This window comes from Periophthalmus magnuspinnatus, chromosome 1 (genome assembly GCF_009829125.3).
Source record: "Periophthalmus magnuspinnatus isolate fPerMag1 chromosome 1, fPerMag1.2.pri, whole genome shotgun sequence".
NCBI lineage: Eukaryota > Metazoa > Chordata > Actinopteri > Gobiiformes > Gobiidae > Periophthalmus > Periophthalmus magnuspinnatus.
In genome coordinates this window covers 10614114-10638963 of record NC_047126.1, presented here as the reverse complement: position 1 = coordinate 10638963, position 24850 = coordinate 10614114, and the positions used below count along the sequence as shown (strand labels likewise).

Below are 24850 nucleotides of genomic sequence, written 5' to 3'. Positions count from 1 at the left end.
CTCTCTTGTAAGCCCTTCAACATGAGTGTGTGCACATGTACGGACATGCACACTCCACGCACGCGCCACAGAGCACATCACACATTCAGGGGAAGGATTAATGATCAACACTGCACAATAAAATATGATGATACTGTAAATTCGATATTTGTTTATTCACATCCCTCCCCTCGTGTGGGTCGCATATAAATCCTATAGAAGGTCTGCACTGCACGAGGCCTAGAGCACTTACATTTAACAAACCAGGCCTACACTCAAAGTTCTCTCACGGATATTCCTTTTACTTGTACCTTACCCCAGAAATATTATGCTATTGTATTTTGAAGTAACAATACTTTCGACTAAAACTGCTTGCCAAAAAGTGATAAATTGCTGATAAATGATGTGTATAGGCCCGAGGCAATGAGCTGTCCATGATGTAACCAGAGTGCAGAGGCTATGTAAAACCTTGTCCTATTTACTTTTTAAATGAACCATTTTTAGACAATATCTAAATGTGTAGCTACATTATTGTTATATATTTATGTTTAAGCCTATGTTATATCATTATAAATATCATGTTATGGCATCAGTTAGTCTATGAATGAGAGCAGTCAGCCTTTATGTTTTTGCTGACCAAATGTGAAACCTCTATTCACAGGGCACAGGGACGTACATGCCTGCAGTGGCCTAACCATCAGAAGTTTCATGGCAGCTTATCTTAATAAGCCAAAAGCAGCTGGTAGGAAGTTTTATTTCAAAGTAAAGGCACAACAATATTCAGATTTGAAGTGCTCAGGTGATTAAGCACTTAAGCATTTTTGGGGATTAAATTAATAGGCTATAGCCTAATAAGGACTAACTATTCTAGTTTAGATCTATCTGTAAGCAAGTTGCTACATTTTACACTTACACTTAATTAACAAAACTAACTTCTTTTTTTTTCTTTTGCATTAGAAACCAACAGTTTAAAGTTTCAAACGTTTCTTATAAGTGCACTGACATAGGAGCCAAGAAAACATATTATGTTTATAATTATAGGCCTACTTTTATGTAAGTTATTTAAATGAAGAATTGAAATATGTTGGTCTTGCCTGTAAACATTCACTGGATAACTAAAGCCATGAGTTTGATCTTCTGACTCTAACTCTACAGTTTGATCAATGACATCAGCTCAAATCGCGTTCAAATTGTTACGAAAAAACTGACCAGATAAGCCTTTTTATCTGGTCAGTTTTTATATATTCAGGCTTATATATTTTTCACTTTGCCTTCATAACCGTGAAAACCCAAACCGGAAGCCGTGTGTGACCTCAGAGACGAGAGCTTGACACTTTGGTCCCAGCACCACAACAGCTGGGGGAGGATTTCCGACCGAAGCACGGCGATGGTAGCAGACCCAGTCGTGGAGGTTCTGCGTTTTACTCGGATAACACGGAGGGACAGTCATTAAACTCAGGGGCTTCTCCTCATATGTGTTCCCCTAAACTCTAACTAGAGGCGGACGGAAGAGGACGCACTACAGCCAAAGCGCACAGTCTTGTGTCTGTTGGACTCATACATGCCAGCAAAAACTAATGCTGCCAAGACCACAGGAACTGCCAAAGTGCTGGAGATATCTTTAATAATAGGCCCACAGCATCGACTGTCCGAGAGGTGCGTTCAAATGGATTTTACTTCTCTTCTCTGGAGACTCTGTAGGACTTGTCTCCTTGGGGAATGAGAAGAGAGGAAATCTAGCTTGGCGTCTAAATAACCAGGTCCTCCTAACTGGAACTACTCTGAACGCAGGAAATAGGCCTACGGCCTGGGAAAAAAAGTTTGGAAGATTTTGGAAACGAAAGGGGAGGGGGCAGTGACGTTTTGCACGTCGTTTACCACCATTTTTAACTAAATCAAACATATTGTGCCCGTTTTGTTTTCAGTTTTATGGAGTTTAAAAAAGTTTATGAAATGCCATTGAGGTGCGCTATGTGCTGTTATTGCAAGAGTTTTGATCATCACTATTTATAGACCAGCCTGCTCCGACCAAGGCTGTTCCTCATAGCTCTATGTTTTGCCAACTGCGCGCAACAAGTTGCAGACACTCCCAGCAGAGGCAAACCTACTCTAATTTGGGCCAGTGGATGGTATTTTTTGCGCTTCTCTTTTTGGCTTGCGCGTCTTTGAATAGCACATACCTCTCCCGACCCCCACTTTGGAAAGCAGAGAGGGAATACAGTCCGGAGATCCGGAGAGGGAGTTCAGGAAAGGACGGGGCTGGATCCGCGGGGATAGGCCTGTCTGTCAGGCCTTTTATGATCTGGATCTCGGACTGGACTCCGGATCACCGCAGACTTTAATATTTGCAGGAGCTCTTGAAGCGGGGATTTATGCGATACGCACATGGACATACTGCCGGGGAGTCTTTGACACATCGAGCCATGCATGAGCAGAGATGGTAAAGAACTGTAAAGGATTAGATTCAACAGTTATCGACATCACTGTTATTTGAAGCAATCCCTGTTGCCCACGCTGGCCAATTCCAAGTCAAAACCAAATCTGATTATTTCTGCAAAAATAATTTTGGCACATAACCTCCACAAAATATTGCTTTGTGATGCTGCTTTCATGACTGTATTTCACATCAGTGTAATTTAGTGTGTTTTAGCGACGCTTTAACAAGAGCTCACGGACAGTACAACTTTTGTGTCACTTGCTGCGCAGCTCCAACTGTTGACAGTCATCTGTAGCTCTTTGAATGAGTCGCTGGATCCGCTGTGCGCTGTCTTTCCATGCAATCAAGGCTTTAATGGAGATAAAACATCTGGACATTTTCTGACGTCGCGTGCTGCATACAGGAGATCATTTCCAGTGAAGAAGACTTTCTTGATGAGGGCGTAAAATTGAGTTGCATCCCTAGACTAGGCTTTCCGAGAAGGATGTTGAGTTTAGGAGACAGAAAGAGTGATGACAGTGTTTTTACCGCAGCTGGAGAGACGCCGCGCTCAGACCAGAGCCTCTTTGGAGAAGGGTACGTGTAATGTGAGTAGTGACGCAAACTCGGGGCCAGATAATGAACTGCTCAAGAAACTGGAACGGTGCGTCTTATGAGAGTGAGTGGTCAGGCTGCTGTGTGCGTAGCAAAGACGTCTGTGCCGTGCATGCCATTCATGCAGTGTGATTGTTCCAACAAACCTGTCTACTCCTTTCATCGTGCCACACGTGCACACACGGCGCCCACGCAAGTCATGTAAGTGTCGGAGCGCCATCAGAAGATATTATTAATATTTAACGCATCGTCTGCCTCCCCTTTACCGCGTCACACCAGTCAATATGGCCACTCTGCAACAACACCGGCAGCTTCTTAGGCACGGCACGGAAGTGAGCTGCGACTCCAGTGGGGATGGCGCTGTGACTGCGAGGATTACCAACAGTGCGCCACACGTGCATGGTCAGGAGTCCTTGGCAGATGCCAGCAGAGGAGCTGGAGGCAATAAGGCTGTGAGTAAAACCAACCCTAACCTCCATAAATACAGCATCTCCTCCAGCTGCAGCTCAGCAGACTCCAGACATGCTGTCACCCCTGCCTCCAGAGTGCACAGAGAAACACCCCCGTTGTTTGAGAGGTCAGCTGCCCAGTGCTGGGACCCCAAATTTGATTCTCCCATCCTGGAGGAAGTATGCCAGGAGAGGTGCTTTCCCCAGACACAGAGGCGTTTTCGATATGTCCTTTTTTACCTGGCAGCGTCCTGTGTCCTCTGGGGCATATATTTTGGGGTCAACCATGACCGTTGTCACCCCGTGGCCTTTCTTGTCCCAACTGCCTGTTTCCTGGCCCTTCTTGTATTCCTGTTTGTGTTCACCTACACCCCGCCGTACACACGACTTTATAGCCAAACCTCTCTGCTTCTTATTGCAGTCACATTTTCAATGACTCTAGCTCCCCAAATACAGACTGCAGGCTATACAGAGCTGGAGTGGGCAGGTGGAGGTAATGCATCCTATCATTCAGCCAAGCCTCTGATCATGCCATGTATTTCACCTGTTGGCACGTTCTCTCTCTGCATGGAGGTACTGCTGCTGCTCTACAGTGTTCTTCATGTGCGCCTCTATGCCTCTGTGCTCCTGGGGCTCCTCTACTCTGTCCTGTTTGAAGCCTTTGGATGGTTACCTTTCCTTCAGAGAGGATACAACAACACCGAAGAGGACATACTTCATTGGTTGGGCCCGGGGAAAGCCCTGCTCCACCTGTGCGCGCATGTGATTGGCATCCACCTCTTCATCATGTCAGAGGTGCGTTCTCGGAGCACCTTCCTCAAAGTGGGACAAGCCATAATGCACGGGAAGGACCTGGAGGTGGAAAAAGTCCTGAAGGAGGGCATGATCCACTCCGTGATGCCCCGACTGGTCGCAGATGAGCTCATGAAACAGGGCGATGATGAAGGTGGGGGCGGAGAAAACTCAGGCAAGCGCTATTCCTCTGGAGCATGCTCTACCTCTGCTGTGTCTGTGGGGGGAGCAGGAGGTGCTGGAGGATTACAAGCACAAAGTGCCATAAGCCCCAAAAACCATAGCAATCACAAAAGCAAGAAGACCTCCATACCACGAGGTCAGATCATATTCAGACCTTTCAACATGAAGCGGATGGAGCCAGTCAGCATCCTTTTTGCAGATATTGTTGGCTTCACTAAAATGTCTGCCAACAAGTCAGCCCCAGCCTTAGTGGGTCTGCTCAATGATTTGTTTGGCCGCTTTGACCACCTCTGTGAGATAACGGGCTGTGAGAAAATCAGCACTTTGGGGGACTGCTACTACTGTGTGGCAGGATGTCCCGACCCCAAACCAAATCATGCCTACTGCTGTGTGGAAATGGGACTGGGCATGATCCAGGCTATTGAGCAGTTCTGCCAGGAGACGTGCGAGACAGTTAACATGAGGGTCGGAGTTCACACCGGGACAGTACTGTGCGGGATCCTGGGAATAAAGCGCTTCAAGTTTGATGTGTGGTCGAATGACGTTAATTTGGCCAACCTAATGGAGCAGCTGGGTGTTGCAGGGAAAGTTCACCTGTCCGAAGCTACTGCAAAGTTTTTGGATGACCGCTACATAAGGGAGGATGGACGGGTGGCGGAAAGAGCTGGCCAGATTGCTGTAGAGAAACTCAAAGGTAAGTTATTCTGCTGTTATTAGTTTTGATCATATTTGTGTGTTTTAAGTATACTTCTCAAGAAACACGCAATTAAGAGATCTGAATTCTGTTGATAATCCAGAGTGATTTTGAACAAAAACATTTATAGGAATATTTTTTAGGTAATTTTACAGAACTTTTTTTCTAATAGCTTTCAAATATTGCTTGAAAAAATGTACTCATTGCACAGTTTACTCAATGATACTTGATGAGGTCTACAATTATTCACCTGCTGTCTCTTGTGATGTGCTGTAATGATGTGGCGATGGAGAATGGAAGATTGCATTAGTGTGCATGAATACTTGGTCATCAGGGTTAAATGGGGTCAGTGCATCCACAGATTGCTCTAAAACGTTATCTGACCAGTTATCCCTATCAGACCTATTTACCAACAGAAGAATGGACAAACAGGGTCAAGAGATTAGATTACCAGGAAAAAAAAGCTTTGTCTTTTTATTGTTTGGAAATCACAAAGCAGTTTGTAGCTTTTATGAAGCTAAAAATTGTGCATGTGCAGTAGTTGCAAGTTTGAGGTGTATGTCATTGCACTTTTTAAGTTAAGGCAAGGACTGCACAAAACGTATTTCAACATTAATAAACACAATATGTTATATGTCAATCCTAACACTGTGTCTCTGGCATCGTGATTTGAGAAGTGGTCGTTCATATCTGTGTTTGCATTTCTTTGTGTTGTCATTGCTGTTGTGAGAAGGGCTTTCTGACCTAACTGTCATAAGGCAGGTATTTTTGGGGATTGAATTACATGGAGAAAGTGTTTGTTACATTGGCAGCAGGATGAAAGAGATACAAAGGGGTCATGATATATAGAGGAACTATGTCCAAGGATGTTTGAAATATTTTTGAGCGCTCACAGTGGCTTATAGCTGCATCATTGACAGTAATCTCTCCAACAGGGAATTCCTGTTGGGCCGTCTAATCTTAGCTCTCCTGTGAACACTGACTGGAGCAGGTCTGGTGTATTGTCAGGCCATATTCACATTGGTCTCTAAATGCTGCCGTCATGGTCAACAGTTTACTTTTTGTTGAGGAAGCAGAATATTTTTTTAAGATGGTGTGAAATGAATTGAAGAACTTTTTGATATGGCTTTTCTATAGTTACTTAAAGAGTCACTGTATGAGAAAATGTCATACTGTTATGTGGGTTTAACTTTATTAAACTGTAATTTGGAAACTTACAATTTAGCGCCACTTTATTATACTGTAAAACTGAAAAAAGACTACATGTCCTAGATTATAATAATGTATCTGTATTTGATCACTCAAGTTTTCCATTTTGCAGGCTTCATGTTTCAGGTTTTCTGATTGTACTTTTGGGAATTGAGTGTGACACACACACAAATTATAAAACTGGATGCACAAGTTATTTCATCCCTGTAGATCTGATACAACAACCCAAGTATAAGGCGGTCACACCTCTGACAAACGTATTAATCGTTCAAGTATGTGTGGAATTGTGACTGAATGTGCCAGACAACAATTAGTGTAATGGTTGCAATCAGATTTAGCTTTTAATGTTTAAACACTATGATCAAATACACAAACAGATCATGCACACCTTCCACCCTCTTGGTCTGATTTGTCACCCAAATATGTTACCACAAAGACCTAGTTTCCATTAGTTCTGAAAGTGTTTCCACTGTCTTAAGTGAACCATACCAGGCCATTTGATGGGTCCGAAGCATGCTTGCACAGGCTCCGGGTCCGCTTTAGTTAAGGAGGTTCTACACAGCAGAGCAAGATGATTAGATAAGAGACAACATAGACTCAGGTTGAAAACAAAACAAAGCAGATATAAACACAAAGTAATTCCTATTCTGAAACTTCTTAGCATTCACGCCTCACAGCAAGAAGGTTCCATATTTGACCCACGGGCACTGAGGCCTTTTTGTGCAGGATTTGCATGGATTTCCTCTGGGCACTCCGCTTTCCCCCATCATCCAAGCCTTGCTCAAAATCTGTAATTGGCCACTCCCCCCATTGCTCCTGGCAGGTTGCCCCAGCAGCATTGAAGTATCGTTCAAATGAAAAGGACAAATTTCTCTACAGCCATTAATTATACCTAAACCTTAATGTGGTGTTGAATTGCAGAGTGAAAAAAATGCTGAAAAAAATGGAATTACTTAATGTCATTTTGTGAGATCAGCCTTTAGATTAAAAAGTATAATTCAGGTACGATTTAGATTTTTATATATCGAGAAAACATTCGTTATATTTGGGTGACGTCGGTTGCACCCATAGCAGACCCCTGCCACTGGAACTAGTGCCATGCCCGGAGCATTGAAACACACACCGCCATCAAAAATAACCGTGCCAAAAAGCTCCAAAGCAAATCGTTCAGGGTACCAGAGCCAGACGAGAGGAAAAGTGTTTGCTTTGGCTGGCCAGGCTGTAGCGTTCCCCCATTTACTGCAGGGCAGTGTTATAAGCTACTGTAAAAATAGTGATTATATATTTTAATAATTAAAAAAAAAAAGTCAAAAGCTATTTCTTTCAGTTTTATCAAACCCTCTGTCTTTCTTGTCTAGTCTTTTTTGCGAGGCTTTTATTTGTTTGACTTTACAACTTACCACATGGGTATTTTCTTGCTTTATGACCAAATTCAAGTTACTGGTAGATCTGTTTGTTCCAGATTGACAACTCAAAAATGTAGCTGAGTATCTTTGTGCTTGAGTCACATACCTGTCTGTGATGACAAACACTGTTCCTCTGAGTCTTGCCTACAAGTATTTTGTCACCCCTTTTGCCAACTATTTGACCAAATGTTTGACTTTTCTGTTGCTCAAGAATGTGTCGAGTCACAGTTCTTTGTGTGTGTGTGTGGTGGGTGCTGATAACAGAGCCCAGCCCAGGCATGGCCAGTGTCTGTAGATCTGTCTGAACTACTAATGTTTGCCTTACATTGTTGTTGAGCGGTTGTCTTTAAACACAGATATTCACTTTAAGTTCTACCAGTTCCTTGTTGTACTGGTACTACTACTGCTTATCATGACTTCCTCATACATCTCTTAATTATTTGAGAATGTTTAATTTTTTTATGCTGAGTGAGTAACAGGTGGATTTAAGCAAAGTGTAGCGTGAGCTCTCAGAAACAGAAGCTGAGGAATGACTTTTGTTATATTGCTGACGTAAATACAGACAATAAATGACAATATTGAAACTATGCCACTAACACAAAGTCCCTAAAGTAGAATTATCCCCCTAAAAATATTCTAAATGTACCACATTGTTAAAAACGTATATAATTAGTTATTTGTTCAACTCTCTAAAGCTCAAATCTCAATGTAGAACAGAAAAATAACAAAATATTCTCCACTAGGATAAAGAAAAAGTCCCCATGATAACTACTGACCCTCAAAAATGATTGTTCCATCTGTCATGTAGTGAACGAAAACTCTATCTAGTCATTATCTTGACAGGCCTGCTATATAAGTTAAAAATGTACATGAATTGTGACAAAGTGAATCAATAATCACACTCTAAGAAAATTGTGATATAATATTTGAGTTCACCTCACGGGACCTATTGAGCAACATATAAAACACAGAGACAATAGTCATAATGATTGCGGTAACACTTTTGTAATGTTCCTCCCTTTAATGGTAGGCCTGTCACGATAATTGATATATTGACTTTTTATCAATATCATACATTTAAAATATAGACATAAATTAGTTTCATTATTATCATTTATCATCTATATTTTTCACAGCAATATATCATACTTCAATATTTGTTACAGTGACAGGCCTATTCGATAATAACTTGTGTATCACAGCCTATAGGCCAACCTCTATGTGCTGCTGCTTTGGTGTTAAACGGCTGTACTGAATAATTAATGAAGCGTAGCCTCAAGTATGTTAAAAAATACATGAGTTTCCCCTGCTCTGTTTTATAGATCTAGAGCTCCGAGCACAGGTGATAGAATTATTAAGTGCTTGGGGCAAAATCAAAAGTGATGTTATTTATGTGAGAGGTGGGAGATCTGTGGATAATTTAGTTATTGTTGTTTTGGAGATATGCAAACACAGAATATTAGGTGTATCACAGTGCTATTGTTCACTGTTCATATACTTGTCTGATGGGACGCCGTAATGCCCTTTGATTATCGTTATTGACTTAATCCAAACATTTCTCACCCTTCTTAATATATGGGAAATCGATTAAAAATAAACCTCACTGACCAGGTGAACTGTTTTGTTTTTGTTGAACACTCATCACATACTGTAAAAATAGGACCGTTATCAAAATATAGGAGTTCTAATTTAAGGCCATTGTTGCCATAATAAAGGCAGTGGCCGTGGCTAAATCAAGGGCACTTTGAAGATTGTTTTGTGACACATTTAGTCTTCTCCACACATTTCGGCTTCACACAAACACTGCAGTGTAATATAATTTTATTATTATACAGTTATGTTTATTATTATTATTATGGTTATACTATATGAATGTATGAATGATACATATGGATGATAATAGCAGACTAACATCATATTTAAGTACAAGACTTAGCTTTGGTCTCTCTAAGCGCAGCAGGCCCTCACCACAAACAGCTTGTAAAGCACTGGTCCCTGGTGGTCCATGAAAGAGAGAGTTGTGTGACAAGGCACAGAAGACGAGAAGGAGGGAGAGCAGCATATTTTCTGGCCCTGACCCTTTCCCAAGGATTTCCCACACTCTATATAAGGCCATGAGGGAGGAGTACTACAGTACATGTACAGTATTAAAATAATAACTGTAAAAGGGTTCAATTCCTTAAAAAGTTAAACGCTGAAGAGAAGAGCAGTCTTTAAAGGTTGATTCAGTTTCATATTTGCTTCCTGTCTTTTGTTACAAATCAGGTTCATGATCATTCTTTAGTCTTCTCATATTGCACCTGGATAAATATTGCTCTGTTGCCAAAAAAGCATTTGTATCGTATCAAAGGCCCTTTTGCAGTCAGACAGAAAAAATCCTTTTACAGCTGAAGCTGTGTGTTTGTTTATAGGAGTGACGCAGCAGCAGTGTTATTGCGTCACAAATACGTTGCATACGTCCAGAAACTTAACAAATAATCCTAATATTTTTATTCAGTTTGTTGAGAAGAGCTTTTTGAAGTTTATCATCATCTAGACCTGTTTTTATTTCTCTAAAATTTCTCAGCTTAAAAATGCATGACCAAATACCCTTAGAGTGATTGTAAAGGGAGGCAGAGAGAACAGTAAAATAATTTGTAAGGGATGGACAGTGTCCCGGGGCAGATGAGGGGGTGGGGTAGTTAAAGGAGGATTGTATGGGAGTCTCATCCCTGGTCTCTATCAGTGTGTCCAAATATGGAGGCATCTGGTCCTGCACAGGCCTGTTCTCAAGACCTACTGCTGGCAGACGAGAAAACTACAAGAGTCAGTTAAAGGAAAGTAGATGATGAAAGTTAACAACAGTTAGTCAGATGGCTGAGAAACATGGCTGAGAAATTGTATGTTAGAACTGAAAAACTTGTAAAATATGTATGTTATATGTGTATATATATATATATATATATATATATATATATATATATATATATATATACACACACACACACACACACACATTACCATTCTCAGTAATCAGAATAATTTTCCTCATACATTTTGATAGAAATACTTCACACATGCATTACTGCCTTAGTCACTGAATAGCCTTGATCAGGTTGGAGAGCCAGCCACCTGGAGTTCAAAGGTCATCTGTGAGGAAGTGCAGTGTCTGATGGGAATGTCCTCTGGACATTCTCTTAAATGTCATTTTTAATCTAAAACTGTCCCCAGACATTCTCAGAGAATGAGCCCGAGGTTGTCTCTTGTCTCTGAGTCTTATGAGCTGACATATAAAATGCAAGGGCTGTGTGCCTGGATTGCATTGATAAATTAAAAGTGTAATATTATCATGGCACTTAAGGTAAGTTTCCTTGCTAAATAGATAGCAGATTTAAAACATGAAGTAAGTCTCTCATTGACTTTTGGGTTTATTTTGTTTTGCTGTATTGTCTTACTTAAACCTTTCACCGTGCTAGCATACACTAACCTTTGTCCATAATTAAGTGAGTTATGTGAGGACAGGGTAAAGAGGTTTTCTGCAGTGCTTTTGATTGAGCTTATCAATGCCACTAGTGCCACGCCTGGAAAGCAGAGCGTTCTCTACACGGAGGATGTGGCATGTGGACTTTGATATGAAGCGTCTCATTTGTTTTGTATTACTACATGAAACACTTTTGGTTAAAATAAATGCTCTTGAAAACATGACACTGAATGGAACAGATGGAGAATTTCAGTAATATGAATTTTATATGAATTTGTCTCTTTTTATCAATGGTAGAGGTTGGGAAGTAATAAAGATTTAAGTAAATAAAGTACTCGTAGCATTAACAACAGGTGATCATTATGAAGTGGTAGAAAGCATATTAGTAGATGGATTTTGATGGTTGTAAAAAAGTTAAAAGTTTTCATTTCAACACATATTATACAATTATTATGTTTAATGTCCTTTAATATCCAGTGTGTCTGCTTCTTGGATATATATGAGGAATGTAGCAGCCCCGTCCCACACTTCCTGTTCTTCCTCTCCATCCTCATTCATTCTTTCTTTTTCATAAGATTTTTTGATAAGATGTTTGTCATGTGGGAGTATTAGTAGTTCTATCATACACTCAATGAGTCACCGGAAATGCATATAACGAAAGGGCATCTGTTGAGTTCAAATGTGATTATAGCGTGGATATGAGGAGCTGCGCGATAAACCATTTACCCAGATTTGACCTTTGAACTCAAAAGTGTCTTAAATCCAGTCATTCCCGAAACAAGGAAATTTTCTTTTCACTTTAAATGTAGTGAAATAAAAGAACAGTACCTTTTTACAGTATTGTGTGTAGGTTTTGGGAATTGAAGCAGTGCAGGAAGAAGTGCTCCATTTTGTTATTTAGGTATAAGTACAGATACTGGAGCAAAAAAAAATAATTTTTTTTTTTCATGTGATACTTTTACTTAGACTATTAAAGTATCTGTTAAAAATGTATAAGAGTAAAAAGTAAGTATTTCTTGAAGATTTTGTGATAGAATAAAGCTTCAAATGTAGTGATTTTGATTAAGATTTCTGCTGAATTTTGTTCAACAGAAACAACTGATTTGATTGTTTTTTTTCTGTTTTTATTTGTATTTGCGTTAGTATCTATCTGTTATATTTAGTGTGTGATTGAATCTGTCCCACTTCCCTGATGAATTCCTGGCTGTGTGAGCTCTCGCTGGTGTTTTCCCACCTGGCCAATCCTGTGGCTCACCTGCAGTCGAGGTTCAGCACACCTGTTCAGGGCCGCTGACCTTTGTGGCCAATTTGCCATTTTGTCTGTGTCCCATTTAGTTCATTAGTCACTCGATTGTCTGTGTCTAACTTTGTGTGTGTGAGACACTAGTTTAGTTATGTTTTTGTGTGTCTTGTTATTTTGTCACTCGAGTCTGTTTGTAGGTTTATGTGACTGGTGTTTATTTTGGGACACTCGTGGTTTGCTTTTGTGTTAAGTGTCTCTTATTTTGTCACTTGTTTTTAATAGGTCTACATGACACAAAGTGTTTTATTTGTTAAACTTGTTATTTTTGGTTTCTTTGTTTATCTTATTCTGTTTCTGCAATTACATAAATATTTTAGACCTTTTTGTTTCTTTGACTTTTACAATCCCGTTCATTAAATTACTTCTTTGTTTTACCATTTTTCCATGTTGGTTTTTGTTAGCTTCCTGACACTAGCCAAGCTGGGTCGTAACATTTGTACTTTAGTATAGTGCTTTACTACTTTTACTTTGTTACATTCCACCAGTGAGTAGAAGTATGTCGTAGTATAACAACTGTAGTTGTTGTAGTAGTACTTAGGGGTGTGGTGGGCAATATTGACAGACATTAATATCTATTTTTTTCTCTCTGAATAACATGAATGAGTCATTTTAGAAGTAGTATGTTATATTAGTTGTAGTTGTTGTAGCGATTGTCCTTAGCTGAATTGTCCAGCTCTGGCCAGATTGTCATATAAATCAATAAAACCACTGAGCTGTGCAGTTGGCTTTTGAGTGCTAGTGTCAGTGGTTATCTGAAAATGCAGTCTTTAGAGAGATCAATAAGCATACATATACTGCTGTGGCATTCAGGGACCACCTTGAATAAATGCAGTGAAGATAGTGCTTGGAGTTTTTATATATCCTTTATTATTCATGAACTGTTGTCTCTTTCAACATGTCATAAAACTTGCCAACCAAATGAACTAATAGCGTCTCACTTATTTGTTATACATGCATCTACCTTGAGGCCACTACTGAAGGCCTGTTTGAGAATCAGAACATGGTGTGTAGATAAAGTTAGAAAGCTAAAATGGAAGTGGAGGAGGAATGTGGGTTATGTGAGGTATGCTAAACCCTGTGACCTTCAGAGCTCTCTTCCACCTCTTTGCCATGTATCCTCCATTTCCTCCTTCTCCGTTCATCTTCTCCTTGTTCAGCCGCATGCTGACTGTGAATGCAGGAAGAACACATCTCATGTTTTCACTCACTATACTGTAGGTTTAATTCACCATGGATCTGCAACATAGACCGTATGTATAAATGGACATAGCTAACCTGCTAGCCACTGCGTTCCAAATAGAAAGTGAGCATGGGTGCACACCGACTCCATTGCTTCACTTTACATTGGAAAACTGTGGCCCTTCTTTGTAACTGCTGCTGTTAGGCTCGTCATTGTGGTCTTAAATTGTTCGTATTAGCCTGCTCTACATGATCATGGTATTTTTATTTTGCTGTTTTGTCCGTTACTCAGTCAGGCATCTTCTTTCCCCGAGGTCACTCGTGTTAACATTAGCAACAGATTTGATTAACAGCGTTGCAAGCTCCCTGCTAAACCAGCAGTGGTAGAAAGGGGCGTTACCTTAGCCAGCCTCACTCTGGATTAGCTCTTTGGTTGCTATGATACTCGTGGTCAGAATTCCTTATATTCAACTTGGCTCCAAATTTGCCCCTATAACTGCAGCCTCGATGAGCTTCACACTATGGGTGACGTTACTCACGTAGCCCACTAAGCTCACTAGCTCACTTCATTCAGTTTGTGGTAGAATATTCACAATCTAATCTGCAATGTAGATAAACATCTTTTATGTAAAAAACTATTATTTTTGAAACACGTAGCATTTTGATGTTTTTATATTTTATATACAATATGGAACAGCCCACCTATTTAGGATACAAATTATACCTAAACATTTTAGAATTTGACTGACCCTTTTGACCAGACAATCTGACATTGCTTTGTGTTGTCTTTAAGTGATGGTTGTGCTAAGGTTAGCACTTTTAGCTGTTTAAACAGTGTGGCCTGTTAGCCAGGTGAGTGAGTGTTTAGACAGGCTGATAGCAGCTGGCAAAGGGCCACAGCTCTAATCCAGTGTTTGTGAATTTCCTTGTTGGCCCCACACCAGTGTGAACATACTGGGCTGATGTGCAAACAGACAGTGGGCCAAACAGCCAGCATTGCATTACCACTTCTGTGTTGGTGTGTGTGAAGCAACGAATGACTGGGCTGAAACAAACACACTTCACTGTTTGGCTCTTGTTAAGTCTTTTACAGAAAAGACCTCAACATGTTTAAGGTCATTTATCATATCTAATACTGATGTGTCTTTTGTCTGTTTTTGTAGGTCTAAAGACATATCTGATCTCAGGGAGGAAGTTGGAGCATGAAATGCAGTGTGGATGTTCTCAAGTGGGCTTGTCCAGTGGGGACTTTGCTGGTTTTAACTTGCTGTCCCGTCCTCAGTGCCATGCTCCTGACATCATTCCTGGAGCACAGGCCGCTGATCCATTAGCGCTGCATCAACTATCTGACAGGACTGGAGTAAGTCATTTTGAGTATTTACTTCTGTGAACATCTCATTGTCTCTTTGCCTTGCTTCAATTCTACAAAAAAGCTGCCTTAGGTCATTTACATATTCTACTTGTTGCCCTTCTCTCCTCAGCATGTATCCCGGAGTGTTGTTCTGTCCACTGCAGCAGATCAGTGTGATGAGGTTGCTGTACAGAATGGTGGCAAGGAAGACTATAAGACCTCCACTTCTAAAGTAAATAGAATTTAACTTTTTACATATTGACTTCTTTTTATTATTTTAAAATGTATATTTATTTATGTTTTATTTTTTATGCATTATTCCTATTTGTATGTATTATTTTCTATTTTTATAGTGTTTTTTTCTGTGTAACCCAAAGTTTCCCCAAAGTCACAACCCCAGAGCAGTCAATGGCCTCTTGAGCCCACCACTGGAGGACGCGGTGCGAGCAAGTCAGAGCTCTCTGGGTGACATGCTGCAGGAGAAGGAGAAGAAGACCAGCTCCAGCACTGGGACAGGCACCAGTCTGGGCATGGCTGCTGGGCCGGGGGCCACTGGGACCGGGATGGACCACTCTGCACTCATCCAACTGCGTGCTAAAAATTTCAGAGAGAAGAGTGATGCTCACTTTGTGGATGTCATCAGAGAGGACAAGTATAAGACTAAATGAGTAGTTTCAAATGATAATTACATTATTTAGGTTATTATGCTTCCATTAGGGCTGGTTGTATTTATGAAAACTGCAGAAAAACATGTCCTTATGGAAATAATTTAAATGATTTTAAAATAATCTTTATTATATTACATTTATAGTAATTTGATTCACAAAAAAATGTTAAAGTGCATTGTACTTTCATTTGTATATTTCTAATGCAAACATTTGTTTTTTTGATCAGCCTGATGAAAGACTATTTTTTTAAACCTCCAATCAACAAGATCAGTCTCAACTTTCTTGAGAAACCCTTGGAGACAGCTTACCGGAGCAGCTACCAAAAGGAGGTACACAAACACTGTTCTATATAAGACCTTAGTGCCTCTGGTGATATTGTAGCCTTGCAGCCCTCTACTGTTAGACTTTTGCTAGTACAGTTACAACATGTTCAGCCTAACAATGACAAACTTTTTAAATAATTATAAAAATAATTATTACAACTACTGCATGAAGCCATTTTGATGGTTTGAATTTATTTATTGTTTGAGGAAAGAGCTATAAATGCAATTATATTTGACATCAGGTTTTTTCTCCATCAGGTGAAAAACAAGGTCCGGGTGCAGACCTTTGCCAGCTCTACCTTCAGCTCATTCCTGGATGTGCTCTTGAGCTGTTTCTTTTTCCTTGCCCTGACCCTGGCCTGCTTCCTGCCAGCTCTGGTCACCAAGGGCCCTCCCGCTCCTGCGGCACTCGCCCTCACCCCTCTGGCTGGACTGTTGGAGCTCCTCTCTCTGGTGCTGTCTATACGGTGAGACCACAACCTGAGTGACTTTATCTCTAAATAATGCACAATGTCTTAGGTTTCTTTTGTCTATATATTCAATTGCATTGCAACATTATCTGTGTAATCCCTCCATCGTCCAAGTGTAATCCATAACAAAAGAAATATTCAATTCTGTTAACTGGACAAAAGTTTTAGAGTGAAGATGTTTTGTTGTGGTCAGATTGGGGGTAACAGAACTGAATTTTTCTTTTACTATTACAACTTTATGTATGCAGCAGTGATTTTCAATATTGGGGTCAAGTCCCCCACTTTTTTTTCCCCCAAGTTTTTCTTGGAGTCACCTGTTTTTTTTCTTTAAAGTAGATGCAAACTAGACTATTTGAATTCAAATCAAAGGATACCATTTTCAATTGCTAATATACTTTATGCATGGATATTAATTATGATTTAAGTAATACTAGCTGCATTACCCAGTGGGCTTACCAAGTGAACTAGTAAACAAAATCCTTGTCTTGTTGTGTGCAGCATGGCGTTCCACCTGCAGGAGGTGGCGAACTGCACCCGCTCCCTGCTCCTCGCTGTCAGCGGGTGGGTCCCCCGGCATGTGGTGGGAGCTGTGCTGGTTTCACTTCCTGCAGTCTCTGTCCTGTCTCACTTCACACTCCAACTCCCGCTACAGGTACAGATGTCCAAAACACACCACACTTACCGTGATTAGGTAAAATATTCTGAAACTTAAAAAAGACTATTTGAATTTCTATGTAATTCTCCAGTTACTCAGGCAACAAACTGTTAGTGGAAAATGTTTACTAAACATCAGCCTGTCCAGGAACTACAGGTAGAAACGAGTACTTTAGCTATAACCTGGTACCATACATCTTTCCTGTTTTTTTAAGGTCAATGTAATGTCGTGCACTGTCCCTGTTCAAATAAAAGCATACCATACCATACCAAACCATAGAGGCTTACAATTGATGAAGGGAAGTAGTTTTTTTAAATCATTAAGGGTCTATAATCCTCCACTGTCAGATGACACCACAATATTCTAAAGGACGGTATAAATTTAAAGCAGCTGAGGGGCAGTTGTTAAACCATAAGCATCAGGTTGAACATTTGTGAATTTACCTTTTTAGATATATCAGGGCAAAGCACAATATAATCATTAGCTCTTCTAGAATCTGAAAACCACCAATAGTGGTTAATTTAACTAAGCTTGCTGTTTAGTGCAAAGTCCTCAAACTGCATCTTGCATTTTGTACAGTGGTTACGGAAAGTATTCAGACACCCTTAAATTTTTACTCTTTGTTATATTGCAGCCATTTGCTAAAATCATTTAAGTTCATTTTTTCCTCATTAATGTACATACAGCACCCCATATTCATAGAGAAACATGAAATTGTTGATGTTTTTCAGATTTATTACAAAAGAAAAACTGAAATATTACGTTGCCATAAGTATTCAGACCCTTTGCTGTGACCCTCATATATTTAACTTGGGTACTGTCCATTTCTTCTGATCATCCTTTAGATGGTTCTACACCTTCATCAGAGTTCAGCTGTGTTTGATTATACTAATTGGACTTAAGGCCACACACCTGTCTATATAAGACCTTACAGCTCACAGTGGATGTCAGAGCAAATGAGAATCATGAGGTCAAAGGAACTGCCTGAAGAGCTCAGAGACAAAATTGTGGCAAGGCACAGATCTGGCCAAGGTAAAAAAAAAATATATATATGGTGCACTTAAGATTCCTAAGAGCACAGTGGTCTCATAATCCTTAAATGGAAGATGTTTGAGACAGCTAGAACCCTTCCTAGAGCTGGCCATTTTGCCAAACTGAGCAATCCAGGGAGAAGAACCTTGGGGAGAGAGGTAAAGAAGAACCCAAAGATCTCTGTAGCTGAGCTCTAGAGATGCAGTCAGGAGATGGGAGAAAGTTCTAAAAAGTCAACCATCACTGCAGCCCTCCACGAGTCGGGCTTTATGGCAGAGTGGCCTGATGGAAGCCTCTTCTCATTGCAAGACACATGAAAGCCTGCATGGAGTTGCTAAAAAGATTCTCTGGTCTGTTGAGACGAAGATAGAGCTTTTTGGCCTTAATTTGGTATGTGTGGAGAAAAACCAGGCACTGCTCATCACCTGTCCAATACAGTCCCAACAGTGAAGCATGGTGCTGGCAGCATCATGCTGTGGGGGTGTTTTCGAGCTGCAGGGACAGGACGATGAATGCGGCCAAGTACAGGGATATTCTGGATGAAAACCTTCTCCAGAGTGCTCAAAGACCCCAAGCACACAGCTAAAATTATGAAAGAGTGGCTTCAGGACAACTCCGTGTCTGTTCTTGAATGGCCCATCCAGAGCCCTGATTTAAACCCAATTGAGCATCTCTGGAGAGAGACCTGAAAATGGCTGTCCACCAACGTTCATCATCCAACCTGACAGAACTGGAGAGATTCTGTAAGGAGAAATGACAGAGGATACCTAAATCCAGGTGTGAAAAACTTGCATCATTCCCAAAAAGACTCATGGCTGTATTAGCTCAAAAGTGTGCTTCTACTAAATACAGAGCAAAGGGTCTGAATACTTTTCGCCGTGTGATATTTCAGTTTTTCCTTTTTAATAATTCTGCAAAAATGTCAAAAGTTTTGTGTTTCTCTGTCAATATGGGGTGCTGTGTGTACATTAATGAGGAAAAATGAACTTACATGATTTTAGCAAGTGGCTGCAATATAACAAAGAGTGAAAAATGTAAAGGGGTCTGAATACTTTCCGTACCCACTGTAATATAAGTGGAGTATAATTTTGAACCTGAGACTGCAGTGGTCTGATTCGAGCTGCCTATAGATGAGCATGTTAACTGATATAAGGCTTGTACAGTGATGAGCTTCAGGGCAGTCTCTAATGTTACACATTTTATGAACATGTAATATTTTCCCAGCAAGTTCTGATCCAATAGCTGTCTGCAGCAGGTCGGTTTTATTCTACTGTTTTTAAGAACATTCCTTCCATATTTTCCCACCTTCATCGTTGCATTACCAATCCTCTTGGATTAATGTCTAAAGTAGAGATAAAGATGAATATTAATTGTTGGACAAACAGTTAAGAAGCCATTCATGTTGCTGTCGTGGTAGAGTCGCTGAGTACATTTACATGGCCAGTAAAAATATGATGACTACAACAATCAGATATCCCAATAATTAGATGTAATATTTTTGTGTTTAATAACACAAAAGAAATCTAATCATCTATATTTACACCAGATGATTCATTATGGAAATTTAGAGTAACTGATTCAGTACAATGTTAAAATAGCTCAATAATTTCTATCTTCAATATTTTCTCTTTCATTTTTGGCTTTGCCATATTAGTTTGCCCTTTTGCAATATTTTCTTTAAGACCTGCCCTTTTTAGAACACTCAGAGAGAAGATTGCTCATATAACTGTTTACATAACATTCAATTATAAATCCAAAAATCAGATAATGATGAAATTTTTGGAGTGCATATAAACCTCTAATTCTATTCTCTTTTAGAGCGTTTAGAGCATTTGTGAATGAAGGTGATGTTTATAGTACGATGTATTGACTATTATATCTGTCTTGTCTAGGTGATCATCTTCTTGTGCTGTGCCACCATCCTGGCCATCATTCAGTTCTGTAATTTCTGCCAGCTGAGTTTCTGGATGCGCTCTGTTCTGGCCACTGTCACAGGGGTCGCCCTCCTGCTGTTGGTATATGGCTCATTGCACAGGTTAATGTCTATACATTATTACATCATGGTTACATAAGTTAGTTTATTTTTGTATTATTATGACTATATACAAACGGTAGGAATAGTTGATAAAATATAAACTTGAGTATTGTATTATGTAAGTAAGATTTGTAAATAAGATGATTTACATTTGTGAAAGTTATTCTTCTCCTTTTTTTTCTTTCAGCTCCAGTAATAGCAGCTTGACAGATCATGGGTAAGTGTTTGTGTGGAAACAGAGCTTGTTTGTGGGTGGATTGCATTATAGATTTCTTCTTTTAGATTTTCTTGATTACTTTTTGAATGAGCACAAAACCATTGTTCCAATATTTTTGGCAGAGTTTTGATAGTACTGTGTATGACGTGGATCTTTACTCGTAGCTCGGTGCATGGATTTGCTCATCATACATTTTCTTCTTGTTTGCCTCCCAGACTTAATTTGTCCACAAGCAATGGCGGTTTGGCCTTCGTGACTCCAGCAGCAGATCCAGATCTTACCTTTAATCCCCTGGCTTCTCTTGTCCACGAGACAGTTCTGGCCTTCTTTCTCCTGCTCCTTTTGGTTTGGTTCCTCAATCGAGAGTTTGAGGTTAGCTACCGCCTGCATTACCATGGGAACCTCGAAGCAGACAAACATCGCTGCAAAATTCAAACGTTGAGAGACCAGGCCGAGTGGCTATTGGGAAACATTATCCCCATTCATGTCGCTGACCAGCTTAAGGTTTGAATTGTTGATGTCTCCTTTCACATTTGATCATTTATGGTCAATTATTATGTATATTGTATTATAATTGCATTTATCTTGTATTTATTTGTCAACAGGTCACTCAGAGTTATTCCAAGAACCATGACAGTGTAGGAGTGATATTTGCAAGTATTGTGAACTTTAGTGAGTTCTATGAAGAAAGCTATGAAGGTGGAAAAGAGTGCTACCGCGTTCTTAATGAGCTAATAGGAGACTTTGATGAGCTTCTTCACAGACCTGAATTTAAAAGTGTAGAAAAGATCAAAACTATTGGTGCTACCTACATGGCAGCATCAGGCCTGAATGTTCGACAGATGGCTGAAAATGAAGATGATTCTCCCCACAGTCATCTGATGGCACTCTTCAGTTTTGCCATTGAGATGATCAAAGTCCTGGATGACTTCAACAAAAACATGTTGGGGTTTGGGTTTAAACTCCGCATTGGATACAACCACGGGCCACTCACAGCAGGTGTGATTGGCACCACAAAACTTTTATATGATATCTGGGGAGACACTGTCAACATCGCCAGCCGTATGGACTCCACAGGAGTGGAGTGTCGTGTGCAGGTGAGCGAGGAGAGCCATGCTATACTCAGTTCAATGGGCCTAGAGTTTGACTACAGAGGCACTGTGAATGTTAAAGGCAAAGGACAAATGAGGACCTTTCTCTACCCCAAAAGTGGGGAGACACTGTGCCAACATATATCTGGAATGTATGTCAGCCCTGAACCGTCATGTGCGTCTTCAAAAATCACATCACCTCCATCTTCATCAGTTTGTCCACTCCCACATTTAAGTGAAAGGCCTGAACCAGTCCTAGATAAACCCACAGAGTGGAGGGATGAAGGATATAGGGACCCTTCACAGCTTCTTAAACAATCCGCTGAAACTGAGACTTCTAATTCTGGACTAGACATAGAATCTAGTGCAACAGAACTGCCATCACAACAGGATACAGGTCCTTCTGCAAAGCTGCAACAGGAGGATGAAGAAGAGGGCGAGGTCAATGAGCTAACTAAACTTAATGAGGAGTTTTACGCCCGTCTTTGATGGACTTGCCTTTTTCCACATGAATGCTGATCCCCTTTAAAATCTGCAGCTGTGAGCAGGTTGTCCCTCACTGGCACAATGTCTTCGGCACAGACAGAGAATAGTGGCAGGAGCAGGTCCATAAGAAAACTCTGTAAAAAGCTTTTTGAAGCAATGCTGAATTGCAATAGACCTGTGTTGAGCACAGCAAATTTTGGAGGAAAGGGGAGCCATTTTGCATTTTTAAGGTTTTAATATCAAGTGCCTTCTGGACTTAAACAGTGAATATAGATATTGAACTAAAGATCATGATTTTTTTCATGAGGCAGGCTACAGAGTATGCTGTGGTTTCTTAGTCATGGTTTTATTTTAAATGCAAGTATTTCTTAAAGAAAATGTATATAATGGTGCCATATATTGTTTGAGATGATCAAAGTACTTTTCACCTTATGGGAAAATAATTGCAGAAACTATTAGAGCCAGTGTAGTGCTGAGCTGAGCAGGGAACTATGGGAGGAAAGAGGGAATCACATAAAGCAGTATTAATGTGTGTATTGTGCGTGATATGATGCTCAACTCAGTATTCCTTCATGCAACTTATTAAAAAGAGACATGCTTTATGGACAACTGCACAGATTAAAGATTGTTTTTAGCCAAAAGTACATTGAAGCACAGGTGTTGCACAGAAATTCCCCAACCACTTTTTTCCTAGATGGGATCATTTTATTGAGTGACAGAACATGCACTCACAAGCACAATTTGAATCGAAAGGGACTATTCAGTGATATAAGTGAACAATCAGAAGCAGATAGGCACTTTAGATATCGCTTTAACTGGGGCTATGAGGGACAATCAATGTGTATGTTCAGTTTATGGTGAAAACTGTAATGGGTTCTGAAAATGCCAACTGCCTTTCATGTGTAATTTGGTGCCAGAGGGTCGAGACCTGTAACTTTGTTCTGTATGAATATCAAAACTGTGCTCTCCAATTTGAGTGCTTTCTGATTGTTTTGTGGTGCCTTTTTGTTATTATTATGTAACTTTCTGCGTTTGTGAGGATAGGCACAGAAAAAGATGCGTGCAGGTTTTGCTTTTGGGTATACAACATAGTCCTTCTCCTGATGCACTTCATTAAGATTTTTACTGGTGAAAATACGCTTATTGTAGAGGCTTTGCTAGACTCTTGTATTCACTATTCAGTAAATTAAGGTTAAGGTACACTTTCTTGTCCCCTGTAGAGAAATGTATCCTCTGCATCTTTCAATGTGCTAGGGCATCTCCTCAGGAGCAGAGGGCAGCGCTGGTGGACCATTTTCCAGATCTTGAATTAAGCTTGCTTAGGTCTACCTTGGATGAAGAACTACAGTTTGTGAATGGTTTGGGTTGGAACATGGGGAGAAGCCGCTACCTTCTTGCTGTGAGGCGAGAGTGGCCAATTGGATGAGGAATGTTGGCAATAATTTAATTTTAATCAAAAATAACCATTTTATTTGTGCATTAAAATGTGCCGTGCCTTTTAGATGATTGGAAATGAATACATTTTTGAGCTGGTACCAAATTCTTTAAAATATCTGGCAAGTACTTGAAGCCTAAATTTTGCCTTTGGTTATTTTCCAAACTATTCCTATACAAAATATAATGCAGTAAGGTTGCCACTATATTTGAAAATTCTCAATCCCCAATGTCTACAAGGCAACAACAGGTATGCAACAATATGCACCATAATGTTTCGAAAATGCTCTTACTGATATACACGCACGCACATACACATACATACACACACATACACATACACAAGTATCTGTGAGATGTATAAAAGTGATTAACCCATCATTTTGATTGCAACAAACCAATCACAGCAGTAATAACTAGTTTCACTCTTAATTTATGAAGCTATGCAGCCATTGTATTTGTTCAAATATACTTAATGTTGGTTGAGATGCAGGTATTTATAAGGGACAGTGAATACAGAATTTGGGTTAAATGTTATCTAGAATTAATAAAAGTAACAAAGGGAAATTTTGACACATTCACCTATATCATTGTAATGCTGATACTATCAGTCTGTTTTCATTTACACTGGGACAAATTAGCTGTTTTTCTTTAAATGATTGTTTTACTTATGTTCATAATCATGTAAGATGTATGTTTTGTGCACATCACTTGTGTATCATTTATTAGCACATCATAATCTGTACACATGTACACATTTGCACAAAGCACTCAGTGTTTGTACATAATTTTATTATTATTGTCACATATGATTTTTTTTTATATATATACACACACACACGTGTGCATGTGTCAGATTTTACAAAAAACAAACAAAAAAAAACTATGAAAAGAGACCGATAAAACAGAACTGTGTGTCTATTTGAGGTGTGGGTTTTGAGATATGAATCTCACAAAAAAAAAAAAAAAAAAAAAATTATGCACACAAGGTGAAGCAATTTTTCAAAATAAATTATGTAAATGTTTGGCCTTGACTTTTAGACTTTTTAAAATGGAATTGAATCGTAGGTGTATAGCATTCCTTTTGAATAATTATTATATTGCATTTAAAATATTACTATAAACTTACATTATATTATCATTTTACAATAATTATCTGAAACAACGTATTTATACAAGATTCTAATTATTATTATTAACTTTTTTATTAACTCAACATTTATTAAGACGCAATTCGTATGCTTATTAAATAAATAGGTGATAAAATGATAATTTTAAGCACTTAAATGATCTTAAATGTGAGTAGTGGTGGAGCCTATGACGGTGCTGGAGCGCCCTCAGAGGTTAGTTGCGGTGCGGTTTTCACGTTGGGCGTGATAGCGCGGCCCCTCCCCCTCCACAGT

At 39.7% G+C, this 24850-nt stretch overlaps 1 protein-coding gene across 2 annotated transcripts; it reads left to right on the top strand.

Annotated features, from left to right (window-relative positions):
- Positions 1-1353: 1353 nt before the first annotated feature.
- On the top strand, positions 1354-24471 carry adcy9 (adenylate cyclase 9). Of its 2 annotated transcripts, none has more exons than XM_033966440.2 (11): positions 1354-5128; positions 14849-15045; positions 15167-15268; positions 15414-15688; positions 15931-16033; positions 16286-16494; positions 16996-17149; positions 20077-20219; positions 20407-20436; positions 20652-20940; positions 21042-24471. In XM_033966440.2, the coding sequence occupies exons 1-11, from the start codon at positions 3295-3297 to the stop codon at positions 22014-22016; spliced, it is 4311 nt and encodes a 1436-aa protein (XP_033822331.1). In that variant the 5' UTR covers positions 1354-3294; the 3' UTR covers positions 22017-24471. The 2 variants fall into 2 exon arrangements, with proteins under 2 accessions (XP_033822331.1, XP_055076986.1); XM_055221011.1 differs by having other exon boundaries at positions 15390-15688; positions 21042-24352.
- Positions 24472-24850: the final 379 nt, after the last annotated feature.